Source organism: Trematomus bernacchii, unplaced genomic scaffold (assembly GCF_902827165.1).
Source record: "Trematomus bernacchii unplaced genomic scaffold, fTreBer1.1, whole genome shotgun sequence".
NCBI lineage: Eukaryota > Metazoa > Chordata > Actinopteri > Perciformes > Nototheniidae > Trematomus > Trematomus bernacchii.
The window spans coordinates 8544655-8565063 of record NW_022988097.1 but is presented as its reverse complement, the minus strand read 5'-3'; the positions used below and the strand labels follow the sequence as shown (position 1 = coordinate 8565063).

The 20409-nt window shown below is 38.8% G+C and overlaps 1 protein-coding gene across 1 annotated transcript; it reads right to left on the bottom strand.

The window, feature by feature from the left end:
• Positions 1–16163: 16163 nt before the first annotated feature.
• On the bottom strand, positions 16164–19625 carry LOC117475243 (G2/M phase-specific E3 ubiquitin-protein ligase-like). The gene is made up of 12 exons (XM_034121412.1): positions 19521–19625; positions 19333–19408; positions 18967–19235; positions 18633–18709; positions 18477–18554; positions 18169–18284; positions 17824–17920; positions 17560–17722; positions 17341–17444; positions 17106–17250; positions 16896–17010; positions 16164–16615 (listed from the first exon to the last, which is right to left on the bottom strand). Exons 1-12 carry the CDS (start codon positions 19545–19547, stop codon positions 16482–16484), a joined length of 1401 nt encoding a protein of 466 aa, XP_033977303.1. The 5' UTR covers positions 19548–19625; the 3' UTR covers positions 16164–16481.
• Positions 19626–20409: the final 784 nt, after the last annotated feature.

The window sequence follows — 20409 nt, the reverse complement described above, 5'->3', positions numbered from 1 at the left end:
TACATTTTTAATCAAACAGCATCTCAGCAAAATGACGGTATATATGTTTAGCATTACTATCGAGATGTGGATTACATTATATTACTGCCTCTCATATGGGAAAAGTTAGTATAAAATGTTCTAAGGCTAAAACCACAGTGACACACTGTTTAAAAAGGAAAAGTGAGAAAGCTCGTGGTGAAAGTTGTCTGAGTTTCATTGATGTTAGCTGGCAATTAACTTTCATGATAATGCCCGTGTCCTTGATTCAGACAGCAGCAGCTATACATAAATGATAATGCGCTGATGGGTTTGAGCCTCAGTCTGCCATGGAACAAGCATGACAGAGTGATGGGAATGGAAACGTGCATCATGCCGCCCTGTGCCTTCCCGTATTACTCCTACCAATCTGTCCTCCTTAGACATTAATGAAAATAACGGGGCCTATTCTGAAATGGATGCCCCCTTTGTCAACCTCTTTATTCTCAGGACCATTTCCACAATTTCACAATTTTTTTACTCGTATTCTCCTTTTATTTTCTCCTTGACAGTGTGCTTCCCTTTCATTGGATTACAACATAAAGTCATTGAGATTGTCATTGCTCTGCATTTTGGTTAATGCCAGTCAGCTAAACGTTATCTTCCCTATGGGTCACACACACACACACAGACACAGACACACAGACAGACACACACAGACGTAATTCCACTGACTCTGAGCTGGAGAACATTGACTATACGATAGTCCACAATATAGTATGATGTAGCAAAAGTATCTTATCTAATCAAACAATATATATTTTGACACCATTTATTTAGAGTAGCTTGTTTCATGTCACATAACCTGTAATGGCATCGATTTTTCACACGGATTACACTCAGGCCATGTCTCTTGGTTGGCTTGTTTGTGTGTTAGCCATACCTCCAACAGGCTCAGTGTGTGTGTGCTGCAGATTTTGTGATTGATTTATAACAACAGGGACAAAGATTGATGAGCAGACAGGTGCCAGGCGAACAGTTCCCTCTGAGGAGGAATACAAAGGAAGAATGTGGAATATTATGGTAACATGGCTGTTAACAGTGTCATTCAGCATTCAGTATTCAGTAACCAAGAACCGCCAAAACAAACAAAAATACGAAGACCTTCCCACCGCTTTATTGATCTTATTATATAATTTCAGAAGTACTTGGCCCAAGCTGTGGCTAAAATAAAAATAATAACCTGGACAAATGTTGAGGCAAGGTTTTCAATACTTGCAAACTGATTCAGATGTTGTGTTTGGTAATGAAACCCAAATGTGATGCAATACAGTTTAATTGTAATTACACTGTCCTTCACCCACACAGCAAGAGAAAGAAAAATGAAGCAGAGTGAGCATGGACTGATTTACATGCAGTAACGCTATGAGCAATCACACAGATGTAATTGGACTTCAACAAGAGCAAATCAAGGTTAGGATTGTCATTACTGACAGATCCTCACTGACAAATTAGGCTAACCTTAGCCTATGCAATAATCGACCTACAGTTGTACTGCAATAGACAATTTTAATTATATTCCTAGATTTATTGTGTTAATGATATACTTAATTATTGAGTCCCTGGTTTTCATCATCACATGGACTGACCTCGACAAGGAGACATTCTCCATTGTGCTCCCTGGGCTAACCGTAATGTATTATTAGTATTCTGATAATGTCCACTAATGTAGATAGTTCATGGAAAGACATACTAATATAACCATACATCTTCCTCTCTCCCGGCTCAGCATCACAACTGATTTTATGATTTCCGCATGAATAAATACTTTACCTTTGAAAAGCAGCAGTAATTGCTTTTGGCACTGACATAAACAATATTGTGTACCATTTGAAACTACATGATTTCACGTAAAACGGGGCCAGAATTTGCTCAATTCAATTTGGATTCAGGCAGTTCAGATGCGGTAGTTCAAGGACTTGAGTTGGCGCAGATTTACCAGGGCCTTAAGGCAAGACAAAATCACAGAGTCACTCAACATATGTCCATTCATTTTCAAAGTAAAGAAAGTCATATACAGAACAGCCCTAGTGCAAAATATGAGTAATGACTGAACACTTGCACACACTGCAGGCCCTTTTTATCTAAAGTTTAATGGCCCATCTGACAATTCCAACCTTAGTTTGGAACACGCTGCCCATGTCCGATTGGAAAGTGATTTATTGTTTACCTCCATCTCAGCTTTCATACACACAGGATAATGTAATGAAGCGCTATGGAAATGCAGAAAAACTGGATTAAATAATAACACGTTTCTGAACAGAATTACCAATCATTTTTTGATGAATTGGATATATCCTTGAGTAACAACTCGGGGTATGAGTCGGTCGACAGTTGAATACCACATCATAGATTAACAGTCTTATGTCCACTGATAAAACCAAAAGGCCAGGTGGTAATGGAGTCGACATCCAATCAATTCTTGTTTAATGAAAGAATTTTCGAACAAAGCACAACAGACATTTACACAGCAGAAATGTCATGGTCAATAAATTAGCTTTGTAATAAGATGACACAGGGTGACTTTTGTTGTCTCAGGAACATCCAGCTAAGACAGTTATTATGGCGCAGCAAATATTTACGACACATTATAGTTTCAGCTGAAGGTCAGCTTTGTTTTACTTACGTATGAAAGGACATTGAAGTGCAGCTAAATGCCTTTACATAGACTGACCTTGATATGCTTCAGGCTAAAGTTAGTGATGTTGCGTGGGTTCTGCTAGGTGAAATGCAGAAAGAGCGCTCGGATCTTAGCTTGGGTCCAGGAGGACAGAGGCGGGGGAGTTAACTCCGCTCGGTTTGGAGAAAAAGGCTGCAGGGTAACAGTGATTAATCTTTCCCTCCACTCTTACTTTCTGCCTTTGTCCCTCTGTCGGTTTGCTGTAATTTCCCCCTTATGGATCCACTCCGTCTTTTGGTTTGACCATGTTTTCAAAGAAATTGACCATGTGTCAACAATTGTCTGACTGCCTCGGTTTAGTTTGATTGAGGTGAGGTGGGATCTGTGTCTAAAAATCTTTATCAGCTCATCAGATTTTAATTTTCAGTGTTATTTCAAAGCCATTTTAGATGTCTTACTTTCTATTTTTGTGGTGACATTGAAAATTAAAAACAAACATTTACTTAGCCAGCTCTGTCAGACTGCTGTTGTGGGTAAATACTGTAGGTGGAATGGCAATAACAAACTCACTTAATAACAAGGTTGCGTCAAAGTTTTCCAAAGTTTATGACCAACACATGTGGAGCCTTTGCCTTTGGCTACTTTGAGGCATATAAAAAACCATAACAGATGTTTAACATACATCGTGTATGCATAACACATAGCAGATGTAAATCACACAGCCCTCAGATCTACAATGTATAAAAATATAAATACAGTTAAAAGAGAATTACATACACTTAAAGTGTGAATTGTCCTGAAAGGAAGTTTACTCAGTTATAATGCATGTGATTTTACAAGTTGTGGAAATTAAAAAACTGCACTGCAAAGAATGTGATTTCCTTAGTGGCTCTTGACACTCTATATTACCTGCCTGAGGGGACCTATACAAACTGTGAAAAAAAGGGAATATGTCAATTTTATTCCTGCTTTACATTGGATGTGGGCTGCATAACAATTTTTTTAACTAGAAGACACAGAAGTGATCAAATGGGATCTTTTATTATCAAGACACACTGTGTACCAACAATGTTTAGCAATCTGTGTGAGGGGTACGAGCAATTTACAGTTTTATAAAATGATAGAAATGTTACATTTATCTGATAATTCTTGTAATATATAACATGTGATTATCTCTCCACTGTTTGTTGAACAGCCTCTTGATATTCTAAGTAGGAAATAAAGGCTCCGTCGCCTGTACAGTAGGGCACAACCATAGCATCTCTTACCGCGCGGGACCTTTCTCGTATAAACACAGCATTGTGCCCGACTGCACATCGCCTTTTCACCGGGCATACCAACAGAGAGGTGCGCCCATGTGTGAACAGTTGCGAATGGGCCGTAGGTTGGTGGGAGTACTGGGGGTTGGGAATGGAGGATGTCCCTTGAACCTATTAATAGCTCTCTGACAAAGTACCTCAGGGAGATATCACACGCTCTGCTGGCCTCCTGCACAGAGAACCGTCTGTAGTGGCTCTCCAGAGATTGGCATTCCTTAAGGAACGCACAAGGAACACAACCCAGACGAAGGGCATCATATGGTCTATGAGGGGAGTTGAGTGTACCGAGTGCAGTTTATGGCAAGTGTCACAGATAACTTTGTAGGAATATACTGTAAGCACATACCTATGTAGAGGCTTCAGACTTGAAAACATTTCAAATTCTGCTGTATTAGCTAAATGACTGAAATTATTCTAAAACATGTTTTCGAAGGACTGTGACTTAAGACTGAGGCTCCATTGAGTCTCCAGAAAAATCCAGTGTATTTCTCAACGGTTCCTATTTTCAAGTATTTATTTTCAAGTATTTGTTTGTATCAACAACATATCTGCATGGGTTTCTGAGGTAATGTCATCGTTGGTGATAGGGCTGAACGATTAATCGATATCGAAATCGCGATTTTAAATGATGCGATTATCAAATCGCAAAGCCTGCGATTTTTTTAAAAACTTTTTTTTTTCTTCTTCTTCTTGTGTGTCAGTCATCCACACCAATCAGAAGTGCTGTGCTCCACATGTACCAGCCATTGTTAACCAATCAGAAGTGGCCCATGACAGAAGGTGATAGACAGATTGATCCAATCACCTGCCAAGTATTTTTGAAAGTGCCTGCCCTTTCCAAATGGCTTCCAATGGAGCTTTCCTATATGGTTTGGTGAAACACCATCTGAGTCAGGTTAGTAATGCTCCATCACATGTTTTACATCTATTACAGGGTGAATCTTAAACTGAAGCTTGACTTTAAAGCAACCCAACGGAAGTTTCACGTAAGTTTAGTTCTTTCACTCGTAGCTCGGCCTGCGGGGGTGCTAGAGACGGGAGCACGTTCATACGACCTTCCTAGCCGGAGATATGGCCGCATTTTACAATAAACTTCCGTTGGGCCGCTTAAAAACAAATATCGCAAATCGAATCGCAATATCTGTCAGAAAAATCGCAATTAGATTATTACCCCAAATCGTGCAGCCCTAGTTGGTGACGCAGCTTTTTCAATGCAGAATCCTTACGGAGGCCGTTTCAAGAAATACAATGATATACAAATGTATTATCCACAACGTTGCCCACCATAGAGCCATGGGGAAATTGTGGGTATTTTGCTATCTGTCCATGGACTGGTTTTCTCTCACATGTTGTCCTTCAAAAAGGGCTTTAATAACAACAGAGATTCTGAAGGCCATTGTTGTGTATGGCCTTGCACGTCATGCAAACATACATTTGGATAATCCAATTCAGCAGCCAGAGCTTCTGTTCCGGGACGCTTCAGAGGAAATCTTACTGTAATCTAATTTCAAGCAGCCTTTCATAAGTTGTTTTCTTGTCCAGACAAATCTGTCCCAATACACACACATTTTTATTTTGTGCAGAAGCATTTGAAAAAGGTGTTCTGTTTGGTCCAAAATTTCGGCCTTACACTCCAGAAAATAAAACTAACGAGAGGTGAATAAATAGTGAAGTGTCAAACTGCTCTTAAATTAGGACATATAACCTAAGTAGATGCGAGTGATTCAAGGACACCTTCATTAGCATTCAGATCCCCCTTCATCAATGTAGGACATGTTGATGAGTTTGACCCGGGGCTGGGAGATGCCAATGATTTCCTTCATTTCTCAAGGAAAATAGTCTCATGTCTCTGGAGTCCAGGAAGAGAGTTGCTGTATGGTTCCTCCATTATTAATACATCTGAGAGGGAAACTCTGTTTTCAAGCTTGTATAGTGAAGTGAAGTTTGCCAAATGATGCCCACTTGAAATTCAATGAATAACTTATCGCTCCATCAATATCATCATGTCTATTTTCTAAAATAAGAGTTATTAGAGCGAAGGAAAGATATAAACTACGTTCAAAGTTTTTAAAGATAAATAGTGCTAAGTGGATATTTCTCGGCAGATGGGATGAGCTAAACAGGATGTTTTAGTGGAGTTTTTGTTTGGCATGGTGATGTAAGGTCGACAGAGGACTCACCCTTTAACTACTCTTTAATTGACTGATTATAATTTGAACCCCAGTCATAAATTTGATTAGACAACCATATTTTTTCCGTTATGACCAATTAAAGAAGTTTACAATAGCAGAGCGACCACAAGCCAGAATCATAGCTCACCTTGACACCAATAAAAGTTAACTATATTTATCTTGTCTATAAAAACATATCTAATACCATAGGGTGCGCTCAAGCCTGTAAAAATGTGCTGATCAATAAACTCCTTATAGCCTTACAAGACTATTAATATAGGAGATGTTGATGATATTAAGGATAGAACTTTACATTGCCATGGGTCGTGTAGAGTGATTAGACACTAATTTAAATATATATGCAATTTGGAGAGCCTCCAATAATGAATCCATTTTATTATCATTGTATTGTAGCTCTGGAATTGGCCTTGTAAACTCTTAGTCCTGATGCGGGGCCCTGACCATCTGGCCTGTGTGTCTTGGCTGTCAGCTCAGCAGAAACCCGGGGATAACTGGGAGTAATCAGAGGGCACGGAGCCACGGACTGCCACTGTGGCTTACAGCATGCATGTGACTTTTAGCTAGACAGGTGTACACGCTAGTCGGCAGCAGCTGGTGATCATGGAAATTGTTCGCTGTGACGGTAGAGGTATGCTAATTGCCCATATTCTTCATCTTCCATTGCCATCACAAGTAATTGTCGGTTACTTTGCATGATGTCTGTAGCTTTGGAGCCATCAACATGATTTTGTGTGAACACGGATGCAGAGAAATACAGAGAGGCGTGACAGGACATGTCTTCAAAGAAAAGACTAACTCTAATGTTATAGTGAAGCAAATATGATCCGCAGATTGCCTGAATCACAGCCTAGAATATATAGTGTAGAACTGATTGGCTCTCATGCCTGTTTAGCAATGGGCAAAGCTTTCTTTTGCATTTACTAAAGATCTTTCAAAAGAGAATTATGCTTTTATTTTTGTAAATCATTTCCTCCAAGTCTTGCTTACATCTGTTGTTTCCTTTCAGTTGAATTAGGCTCATCTTCAGCAGCAAAACAACACTTGGCATTGACCATATGTTCTGATTATACGGCATTCTGCACTAGCATTTATACATATATACATATATATATAAATAAAGATATAATGACCAAAAAGATATGCAAAGGATAGAAAAGCTATGTTTTTAAAGCAAAGTATGTAATTTAAGATCAATTTAATTTAATATGGTGCATTATTACCACACACAAACACTTCGGGGACCACCCGTGTAGAAAAATAAAAAAGATGGGTAATTATCAAGTGGAGAAGTTCGTTTTTTATTTCCCTTATTGTCGTTTTTCTAAGTAAAATGGCCAACCAGGAAGATACAACTGAATCAGAATGGCAGTATTTTGCAGTCGAATAACAGACTGTACTCTTTGCTTGCATGACCTATTATTTTAACATGAATCAAACAAAGCTGCTCAAGCAGTAGTACAAATACAAATGTTGCTTCTCAAAGAAGCGATTCTGCCTGTTCCTTTACATCTTTATACGTTTTTATTTTCAATATGGATTTCTAGTTATGGAGAGGGTAATGAAAAATGATCAAATGTTGTCCTGAAGTTGTTGAAGCATCAGCTCCTGTACATGCTGTGGTTGTATATAAATACAATCTGTGTTCTATCAGTCACCCCTCGGAGCCAAAACCAACCCTGCTCAGGTTGTGCTGAGCATCTCTGGGCCGGGAGCCAGAGCTCCAGACACAACATAGACAGAAAGCTCAAAACAATGGCACCCTGCATGGCGGCTGCCATACACTCGCCAAATCCCGGTATAGTGAAGTCAGAGCCCATTAGGTTTCCTTCTCAGTACCTAGAGGATCAATGAGGAAATCATGCACACAATTATTGGTCAAAAGTAGCCTGGATCAGACCAGTTTTCAAAACATTTTTGACAATTTAAGCCTAAAGTCATACAAAACATTTCCAAGTCTCAAATTTTAATTATGAAAATGTCAGTCAAAAAGCAAGTCTTGGGTTTATTCTTGATGACGGTGCCACATTTGCCAAGTGCAATGCACCATTTTTTTAGATGATCAGCAGCCCACTATAAGACCATTTGCAAGTTATAAATTCATATGTTTTTTATGTTTGAAGTTACTTTTTGAGAACAGTGAAAGCAAAGGTTTAAACATTTTTCATTGAGCAAAAAGCCCTGTGGTGTCAACGCTCGTGGTTTTCTACCCTAACACCGGCCTGCCTGATCTATCCTGCACACCCTTAAACATAAACAAGCATCAAACCTATGGATCATTTCCAGCTCCATACAACACACTGGTAAAGCTGGGTGACATGAATAAAGAAATAATATATTACTGTAATCAAGCCTTAATATCAGGCTTTGGCAACATTGCCAAAACGTATGGATACATATACATTATTTTGTAACAACCCATGGCACTTTGATATAAGATCTTCTCCATATCTTTCACCAAAGTTTGGAACAATAAACAGTGGGAACATACATTAATAATATAATACATTTCATGGTATAAAAACAAACAATAGAAGAAAGTATGAGTTTTAAAATGCATGTATTAGATTAAGCTGAGTAACATACTTATTCAGTATATAAGGCAGAAAAACCATTAAGCTTCAATTTGAGTGTAATGAATTCTACAGTGATAAGTTAATTTCTTTAATCTTGTGAGTTGAAGCCAGCTGTTTCACATGTCACCATTTTAAGTCCCTGGTGACCTATGCATGCCCATCCCCATTACATTATCAATTTTTCATGCACTGTTCATAACAGCAAACCTGCATGTGCAGCACTTTTGGATATTTACTGCTCTGGGCTACCAAATCTCAACAACTGTTTGCCTTTATAATTTAGAGGAAGGCAAATCTTAGGGAAGTCAAGTCGCATCTAAACGTATTGAAGAGTGCATGTCTGAATTCTCCAGCTTTATATTTTATAGTATGTAAATGTATGGACAAAAGAAAAACCCCACAATCTGATTGGAGGAACTGGATGAATGATTGCACTTTTCTGTTCATGCCCTAGCTGTATCTACTTTTGAAATAGATCTTAGGTAGGGATGTCTTAACATGATAGACCTGTAAGTCTTTCCTACACTGTGAATTACCATGGTAATAGAGCAATTAAAATGCAAAATAGTGGAATTTAATCATAGATGTGTGAAGCAATGTATACTGCAATTTCTAAAGTAATGTGTCAAGATTAACCGTGTGACAGTCCTCGGGTCACAAGCCAGAATCAGACTAACTTTCCTTCAGCTCTGTCTCACCTAACCCCCCTTCTCCTTCTCTCACTTCTCTCTTTTTCAGGAATGTGTTAAAAAATAGTGAATAGATGGAGATCTTCATGCCCAGGGGCTTCAATTGTGCCATTAGATTATTCTTCCTTACTCCTGGTCAATATGTAGTTAATCCACCATGAAATTATATTTTGTTCGAGATGAAGAAAGAGAGCGCTTGTCATCACTTTTGAATGTTTGTGCCATCAAAATGTTAGGCTTTATAGATAAATACTTGCTCACAGCAGGGTCGGGTTTACTTTATTTCATAGCTGTCACAAAGCATTATGCACCGTTTTATCACCAAAGCAGATATGTAAAAGCTAATGGATTAACACTATCTAACATTGGGGCGCTTCACTTTCCCAAACTCACATCTTTTTAACCGAGTTAGTAACTATCTTAAGGATATTCTGCAGTAATTATTATAATTGGTTGTAATAATTACAGTTAAGGTATTGTTTTGCATAAAATCAATCGAGAAAAGCCTCAACCTCAAAAAAGTAAACGTGCCATTTTTATTATTTTTCATTAAAGTGACAACAAAGCTCAGTTCTGATGAATAAAACAAACATGACAGATGATCTGTTCATCATATCTTACATAACAAGCTGATGAGTTCTCTGTATTCTTGTTTATCCATGAGCCTATGCAGTCATGAGGCTGACAACACACTCCAGGTAATTACAAAGAACAGTATTATTTTTACCCAGTATGTTACGCAACATGCAATTTCAGCAAGTATGTACAAGAATATAATTATGTTGTAGAATATATGGGATCAGTCAAGTGAAACAATGAAGCTAAGTGTATCTCTCCGGGGACTCGGCAGTTTTTAACCTAGGTTTTGCAGTCTGGACACATCATCTGATAAGCTACAGCAAACAACCTAGAGAAGCCCCACATGCCATTTCTCTGTATTATTATTCTGTCCACCACCACAACAAAACACAAGCAAACTGGCCAGAGACAGGAGAACAACACGGGCGATTCATTGCTTATTGTAACCCCTCTCCTTTCAATAACTAACAACCAAACTCTTCACATCCATTCCAAAGTCTAGCAATCTAGCTGCTGACAAGTGAGGAGGCAAGTGATAAATGGCTGGACTTTGCTGAACCATATAGCATTATCATCTCGCCCAGCGCATCAAGTAAAGCTTGTAAGGACCAGAAGTGTGTATTTTTTATTTGTTAGGGTTGAGATGGATGTTAATAAACATCCTCACCTGAGCACAATCCTGTTTAACATGTAGTGATTAGGCAAGCTTAGCTGGTTAAGCCTAATCCTCAGCGTTGTAATCCTCACTGTATTTCCACATATCAAACATTTTAATTTTCCAGCATATTGGAAGATGTTATGGTGCAGCAGCAGAATGTGCAAAAGGAAATGTATTTTACAGTAAAATTATCCTATGACTGCTAAAGTTGGCACAATAGTTAGTTTATATTGCATATACTGTATATTTAATCCTTTTAAGCCTAAAGATTAGGGCGGTGAATAATGCCAGGAAAGCTGAAATGGTTACATTCAATCTCATACGTTTCTATGTATAGTCTGAAATCATTTGACTTTTTCAGTGTCTCCCCCAGTATGATAAAGGGCCAACGTAAAAGCAAATGTAGTCCCATCAACAAGTTATTACAGTGTTTCTTTGCCTACACTACAAGGTCTCTAAGACCCCATTTACACGAGGACGATACGGGTTGTATCCGCATAGTTTCTCTTGCGTATAGCCCTTTCGTTTACACGAGGCCGTAACAAAACGATAGAAACGGACCCCGCAAACGATAACGGGTCCCAAGGTGGATAGATCTGCAAACGGAACGCTCTGGGGGGGCAAACCGCTCCGTGTGAAAGCCTCTATACGATCATTTCCTGATAACGATGAAATAGCCCCGCCTCCCCTCTCCCCACGTCTCCTGCTCAGAGATCAGCTGCTGGGCTGTCAGAAGAGGGGGAGGAAAAGAGAGGCTCCGTTTATTATTCTTATATTATTATATAGAGTCGTTATCAATTTGTTTTAAAAGCTCAATAAATAACAAAGAAGACCTCTGACCGGCACTTTTCTAATTTTGTCCGTAAGATTTCAACTTTAACGGACATGTTGATCGGCGAAAAAAATGTTAACAGAAACTCTGCCGCATGGTTCCCTCGTCCCTTGGAAGAGGCGGAGAGGTGGGTGTTTTTCATCTGCTGGTGGACTGCCGGAGAGATTTACAGCAGGAGCACACGCCGTCCACCGCGAAGAATAAACAGAAGGGCAACCATGGCAACCATGCTCCGGGGTCTTCTTCGCTGCTTTTGGTGTATTTTGTGGCGGCAGCAGCGCCACTTACAGGCCTATGGAGCTATTTCAGGGTCATAAGTTTTGATCATTCGAAAAAATACAATTTATTTGAAAGTCCAAGTTTTCATCCTGAACTTTGAAAAATACAATGTTGTATTAAAAAAAAAAAAAGTATTTGAAATAATTTTTCAGGTTGAATATTATTTTGATTCAGTTCAGCAATTTTTTTGAATAACATATGTATTTTCATATTTCACTTTTATACATATTTTGATATTTGAATACTTCTTTTTTTCAGTTTCAGATTTTACGTTTTCAGTTTCAAATCTGTTTTTTTTCAGGTTTCAATTATTTTTTCGCCTTCAAATCGTTTTTTCGCTTTCAGATCTTTTTTTTTCGCTTTCAGACTTTTGGCCCTGATATTGCTTCGGGGGGCGGGGCTTACCAAAGAGTAGTTTGTCACCCTGAGTGACAGCCCTCCCTCTGTCATGATGCCTTCATGGATGTTAGCGCAAGAAATATAACTACACACTTTCTATACACAATACTCCCGTGATTGGTGGTAAACAAAACTGATACCAGCGTCAAAGTTCCGTTAAGCGAGCTGTTGAGCATCGTAGTTGGCAAAAATTGCGGTATAAGAGCAATAAACTTTGTGCTAGAATGTGAAATTACGTATCCGCAATGAAGCGTTGTCCTTCCCCACTTCCACGTAGCTCCGTGAACGCAGCATAGTATTGGCTGGGCTTTTGCGATGGCGTCAGGTCCACCTGCTGGCTCCATGGCTGGCACCAGCGCACAGGTAAGAAATATTAACTTTTTTCCATTCATGGTCTTAGAAGTTATCTAAGAGCATGATAATAATATTATAGCGACATACATAAAAGGAAGGCAGGCCTTTTGAGGTGGGGAATGAATGTGGCAACGCGGGAAACTAACCATGGCATTGAGGCTACTCGTGTATGCTATTAGCTATTGTCAGTGCAAGTGAATTTCCCTTATGTTGATAGAGTCCAGCTCACGTGTTTCTCAATCTGTCTTTGCCAGAGTGGCGACCGTAATTCATCTGTGGCTGCAGCAGCACACACTTTAATAACCATGCTCACACAGCACCTCTCTTTAAATGATTATTTAAAAATGATTGGTAATAACTTACATTATGTTTTGATTTTATCACCTATTTTATAGAGTTTGTTTACAAAGCATAATTGTTGCAGTCATTTTCTTTGCACATGTCCTTAACGATATTTAATGCTGTTTATTATTTGAACATGAACTAATCCAGTGCAATATGGTAAATTGATGTTTGTCTTTTCTAGGAGCAACTGAAAAGGGACTTTCTTCAGAGACTACTGAATAGAATTTCCCAGATCACGCAAAGACTGCCGTTAGATGTTGACTATTTGCAGTTTGCAGTGGACCAGGAGATGGCTCTTTTTAGGTCGCTATCAGGCCAGGTTGATATGCCACAGGATGTCATCAATGCTTTGACTGAGCTGTCAAGGCTTGTCAATATTGAAGACATCTCTAATCAGACCCCTCATCAGGTGCCAGTAATGCAAGGAGAAATGGGACGACCAAAATATGTTGCCTGTCCTCAGCAACTACAAGGCTTAATAGAAGACTTGTCCCTACCAGTGTCGGCCATAGCAACACTTCTGGGTGTATCTGAGAAGACAGTCAAAAGGCGCATGCATGAAAATGGCCTTTCCATAAAACAGTCCTACAGTACCCTAACTGATGATGAACTAGACAATTTGGTTCGGTCAGTTAAGGCCAGGACACCACATGTAGGATATCGAATGATAAAAGGAATCCTGAAGGCCATGGGTCACCGTGTGCAATGGAAGAGAGTGTCTTCATCAATGCATCGTGTTGATTCTGTGGGTGTACTCACAAGAATGGCAAGGATGGGGTGTGTTGCAAGAAGGACATATTCTGTTCAGGGTCCTCTGCACTTGGTACACATCGACACAAATCATAAACTCATCAGGTACGCCACACATTTGATGTTTACATGCTATGTACAATAAAGGATAATAGAGTACAAATTAAAAAGGTTATGTTTTAAAATGCCCTGTCACAGTTGTTTGCATAAGAAATAACACACTAAAAGTGATTTTGTGTTGTTTTTCTAAGATATGGTCTTGTTATTTTTGGAGGGATTGATGGCTTCTCACGGAAGGTAATTTTGTTTTCACAAATAACGATTATTTATAAGTCAGATAATGACAGTTATTGGTCAATAACTAAACCTGCTGCATGATTTACAGTTCCTTTCAAAGTATCTATATTTTTAGTTTGTATCCATCTTAAACCTTGTAGCAAGAATGTCTGGTGTTGGTTTTTAAACACATTTAGAGATCTGCTTTTATTTATTCTGCTTAATAATTTTCTCTGCTGCAGATCATGTACCTGGGTGCTGCCACTAATAATAAAGCATCGACTTCACTTGACTTCTTCTTGGAGGGTGTGCAAAAGTATGGCTTTCCATTAAGGTAAGGCCAACATTAGGTGTGGCTCCCTGTGGTACTCTAATTTGGGCCTTATCTGTCATTAAAAGACGCATAATGGTTTGTATAACACTTACAATGATCAATGTTTTGATCACTGAAATGACCCGAGAATTATTCACAACCGAGTCAGGAAGTAAGTACGACTCTCGAAATAAATCTGAGTGAAACCAACCTCAATCTGTCCAAAGCCCTATTGATGATAAAATATATCGTATAGAATACTTGATGACTAAGTCACCTTCTGTCTCTCCAAACAAACCATGTTTAGGATTATTTGCATTATACCATTACATATTCATTTTTGACCTGTCTTTAAAAAACGATAATAATAAAAATAACTTGCCTATTTTCTTCTACATTAAGAAATCTTAAAAATACCATGTCATAACTTTTTGTAATGTTTTATTTCATGTGTGTGATTCATCTTTTTAAGAGTAAGAGCCGACCAAGGAGTTGAAAATGTTGGCATAGCGCGATGCATGTTCACTATAAGGGGCTGTGTCAGGGAAAAGTGTGCACAATCAAAAGGTACATTTTTTGAAGTAATGTCAAACAATGACAAACACAAAGCCATAATTTGTGAATATACTGTGCTTTGTCCAATTTGAGTGTAATTTGATGATTTTTATTTTAACAGAATCGAACGTTTGTGGCGAGATGTTTGGATGGCTGTTTCAAACGTGCACTACGAGGTTCTTCACAGCCTCGAGGATGAGGGTGTTCTAGATCCTTCTGATAGCATCCACCTGTCCTGTGCCCAGCATGTATTTCTTCCGCGTCTTCAGAGGGATCTCAATGTCTTCAGGATGGGTTGGGATAACCACCCTCGAAGGACAGAGCGAAATTTGTCCCCACACCAACTGTGGACAATGGGACTCCTCCATAATCCTATTGATGTTCCAGACCTTGCAGAGGTACTCATTACATGTTTATTTCAAGCAAAATTGTATCAACATAATTTTGGCCAGTGTTCTCAAACTATTTCAACTAAAATATATTAGACCAAAGTATTGTGCTTAAAACAGCTTAACAAAATTAAAGGAACTCCATTAAACTTATATTATGAAAGAAATTGGCATTGGCACTTCGCTGTTCATTACATTAGTATTGAACCTTTGGGCTAGGTAAAAATTATATTTGTCATGTTTCAATGGAATTTACAATCACTAGCATCAAATAAATGAAAGATAGATATTTTTCTTTAAAATTGCATAAAACTTGCTTTACTAATGTAAAATGCAAAGCATGAGACTGCACTTGAAATGCATTTTGTAAGACCTCAAAATCACCTCTTTTGATAGGTGTACCGTTGAAAAGGCAAAAAAGTGTTTCGTTTTTATTCTTTACATTCTCTAGTGTTTGTGGTGCTTAAAGTTATTCTTGGTCCCCTAAAATCCATGACTGATATTTAATTTTTATCAAGGAAATGGAGGATGCAGATCTTGATTTCAACACTGCCAGTGAGCCAGATGAGACCAGTTCTGGAGTGATTCTTCCACCTGTTGAAAGTCCCCTCAGTGAGCAGGATATGGCAGGACTTTTGGCCAATATTGATGTTACAAGACCATCTGGGTCCTACGGCCGAGACATTTATTTAGCTGTATTGAACCATGTACTAAATCATGCATCCTAAATGCAAACATGTTTCAAGGGTTTAACCATTTAGACATCAACACCTTTACACCCTTAACATTTTCCATATCACAGTTCTGGGTAGCAACATGTTACAACATTATATCAATTTGTTTGTTTTTCTTTAAGAAATGTTTAACCGAGTGGTGCAGTGATGACGTATTTGTGTAGTTCGACCCGGAAGTAAGCTGCAAGGGTTCCCTCGACAAAAAGCAATGGGATATCCTACAGTATGGAGAAATCCCACTGCTTTTTTGTTGAGGGAACCCTTGCAGCTTACTTCCGGGTCAGCCTACAAAAACACGTCATCACTGCACCACTCTATTGCTGCCATTACATTTTTTTTTAAGATTACTTGACTGGAAGCAGTCAATGCTAAACCTTTAACACTTAAACAGTAAGGTTAACTTGGAACAGAGGTCGTTAATGGTTACCTTATTACACATTGCTAAATTCTTGGCCTAATTGAAACGCTTCAGTCAGGATGTTTTTGAATTTTTCATAGGGCCTCATATGTCTCACAGGTAAGGTGATTGTCTTGGCACATGCTGTCACAACAGGGTAACAGACACTGTGATGCCCAAAGTCTGCACTGCAGTCATGATTGAATTGGATCACAACTGCAAAGTCCTTCTTCTCTGAGGGAAGAAGTGGGACGTGACCCTGGCCTGTGATCCACTGCAGAAACGTTGCAGGTGTGATGGCCTGTAATGTAGGCCATCTTTATCTACATGCCCATGATCTTCAGCTATGAGGAAAATAAACAAAAACCGTTATGACAGTTTAAAGTGTAGTTTTCCTTTAGTGCAAGTGAATTGTACTGAGGTATTTTAACCACAGAACGTCTGATCCAAAAAAGGTAATCAAGTTTGTGTAATTCAGGATTCCTACAACATCTTAAACATTAAATTCAAGGACATTTTAATGTTTTTCCAAGCCCAATGCCTTCAAATTTAAAAACCCAACTTTTGTAATTTAAAACAACTTACATTTAAATCTTCATTAGAAGTAAATCAAAAACGTTATACCTTCATATAGGAAGTCCTGAATGAAGTTCATCATCTCCAGCTCAACCTGATGCCTGGTAGTCCCTTTGTCACTCAGTTGAGGAAGAATGGATGTCATGACAAACTCTGCATTGACCTATGATGAGAACAAATCCAGATATAAATTATGTACTCTTTACTCCTTAACTTTAATATCAAATTGTAAAGAATGGTCTCTTTTGTTCTGCTCACTTTTACATCTTCCCCAGAAACAAACAAGGGCTGGCAGATATCTGGGTACTGACTCATCAGTGAAAGGAGTCCATACAGCTGCAAGCCTTCCCTTAGTTGTTCCAACATAGGCTGCAGCCGCAGCACTGCGTGGAGTATGATGGAACTACAAAATTACAAAGTAAATGCAATCCTTAATAAAAGGTACTCATGTAACATCTTTTAATATACAAAAATAAATAAGTGTCAAGCATACCGAACAATAGTGTCCTTGTTTGGAATGGAGACATTTCCAGTATATCCACAATTCAATATTTCATCAGATAGGCCTATAATTGAATGCTCAGTCGCCGACTCAACCTGAAAACCGAGAAGTACATCTCTTTACCATATTCAATATAAACCTATGACTATAATTGGAAAATAAATGCTTATTTCTTATTAACCCAGCATTTACATAATATAGAACTCATACCTGGTCAATTAACTCTCTCAGCTGGACATCTGCCACTGAATCACTGTTGAGAACCTTCTGGTTTATACGTCCACTACAGAGGTAACTGTAAGTCCATGGGCTGAAGAAGGCAGGGGCGGGGCCACCTTGTGCCAAACTAACAGCCAAAATCTCTCCCACTGTCCTATTAACACAGATTGAGCATGAATACATTTTTTATGTTATATAACATTTATCAAAAATGAACAGTTGGTCCTTACTGTACATGCTTAAAAGTAAACAAACCTGTAGAGGTCACTGTCTAAGTCATTCAGAGAGTACCGTGGGATCCGCTGCTGTTGAGGTCCTTCAAAGAAACGACCCTCAATTCCTGCCACCACTTCTACACACAAGTACAAAGACCATTTACTTTAATAATCAGGATACTATTTTACAAGTATTTTATTAATGTCTAACCCCGTTTAAATACAAAAAAGGATAAGTAGTATAACAAAGACTAAAAGAAAAAGAATGTCATGAGTCTTTGTTAATCAGCCCTTCAACCAAAGTTTCACAGACATTATCCATAAATCTAGACTATTTTAATTAAGAGTCAAATGTAAGAATGCAAAAATTGTTGTTTTTGTTTACCTGTGAGAAATTCTTTTCGGAGGGCTCCTGTGTCGACTCCTGCCTCCCCAAAGAAGGTCACGTTCAGGGTAGCTGTGGGTGAACTGCCTTTTTGACGCTGCCACTGTAGAAGGCCTCTTTCGAGAATGTTTGTTTGTGAGATTTGTATATTGAAACGTTTCTCTACGTCTACTCTTCCAGAGATTGTGTCCAATAAGTCATCAACACTGCCAAACAAAACTCATAATTAACAGGCGTAAACTACTGATATTGAATAAAGAGCTTTTTTAGAATGAAGATCCAAGCAGAATGAAGAACCCAGTATTTACCTTTCGAATTGCCTATCCATTGCCTTTCCATCGTTGTGGCCCATGTCAGTTTTCTCATCCAGACGGACATGTTGATCTCTAACAAAGTACAAAGGAGATGTATATCGTTAATATAAAACATGTAAAATGAACCTTAATGTACTCGCTCTAAAATACCTTTCTCCACACATGCTTGCATGTATTTCTAAAAACTGTGGTGTGAAGCTCTCGAAGCAGATGGGACATGGCACCTTCTGATGGAGGTAAAAGTTTAAATATTAGCAGCTGTATCAAGTTTATATAGGCAATTTTACAGTGCAATGCAATACAATACAATTAAGTCCTTTACCTCTTCAAGAGATTTCTCTGTATGGTTTTGCACAGGGTGCACGACCGAAACAATTTCCACCTCACAAAATATTACCAACACATGTTATAACTCACTGAATAAAAAAATATTTAAAGCAACTATTAAAATGCAACATTACATATATTTCATGCCCACATTTACCTCAATGTCTTCTTCCGATGATAGACACTCCTGGACATGCAGAGCCAAAATTTGCAGAGGAAAATGCAACTTGCATGTTTGGCATTGGGCTTTTGGCATATTCTGGAACTCTACAGCATCCGCGGGCAAAGGTGTTAAGTCGAATTCATGCTGCAGAGGGACAATATACAGGGTGTTCTTCCCTGCCCCTGTGACACTGCGGAGGAGTGTGCCGGTGTATCCGTCCGAGTCAGGCGGAATCATTATAAGTTTTCGTTTACCCTGACCTCCTGTAATTTACATTGTTTGAATCATTTCAGTTGCTTTTAGCTAAATATTTAAATGAAAATGTATTACAATGAATGTTATTTGACACATTTTTTGCACCTGTTGATTTGTAGAGGAGCCATCCTCCATCCAGCGCCTGCAACTTTGGATATTCCTTTTTCAGGAGACTGAAGAACTAAGGAAACAATAAAATAGGGTGTTCTTGAAACCAAACCAACTCTACAAATAAGTCCCAAGTTTCAAATATGAACACAGGTTATATAAATATGGTTTTCTTTATACAATACCTCTTCATGGCTCATGTCCAGGGGCATCGATATATGTCTTTTGCCCAGTCCCACCTGGGCAAGCGCAAATTCTTCCGATGCGGTTGGGGTACTGTCTGCATTCAAGTTTAACAGGTAAACATAAAATGTAAAGGGTCTCCAGTTTTTCTTCGCTTCAGTTGCAAAGGTCTTGAGAGCTGGAAGCTTTCTCTTCCCAAGGCAATTTCGATTCGATTTTTTCACAAAGAATCCAGGGAAAGATCTGCATTATTTAAACAAAAAAGTAATGTTGTTTAGCACATAATCATAAATGGACATATCAACTTGCAGTTTACCTGTAGATAAACACAAATATATATTTATTAAAATCTAAAACCTGGCCATCTCCTGCTCTACAGAAGGACCAGGCAGTGTCTGGTCCTCCTTCCTTCCTTCCAGCTGTCCCTGGCTTAGGTGCTGTGTGAGCATGGTTATTAAAGTGTGTGCTGCTGCAGCCACAGATGAATTACGGTCGCCACTCTGGCAAAGACAGATTGAGAAACACGTGAGCTGGACTCTATCAACATAAGGGAAATTCACTTGCACTGACAATAGCTAATAGCATACACGAGTAGCCTCAATGCCATGGTTAGTTTCCCGCGTTGCCACATTCATTCCCCACCTCAAAAGGCCTGCCTTCCTTTTATGTATGTCGCTATAATATTATTATCATGCTCTTAGATAACTTCTAAGACCATGAATGGAAAAAAGTTAATATTTCTTACCTGTGCGCTGGTGCCAGCCATGGAGCCAGCAGGTGGACCTGACGCCATCGCAAAAGCCCAGCCAATACTATGCTGCGTTCACGGAGCTACGTGGAAGTGGGGAAGGACAACGCTTCATTGCGGATACGTAATTTCACATTCTAGCA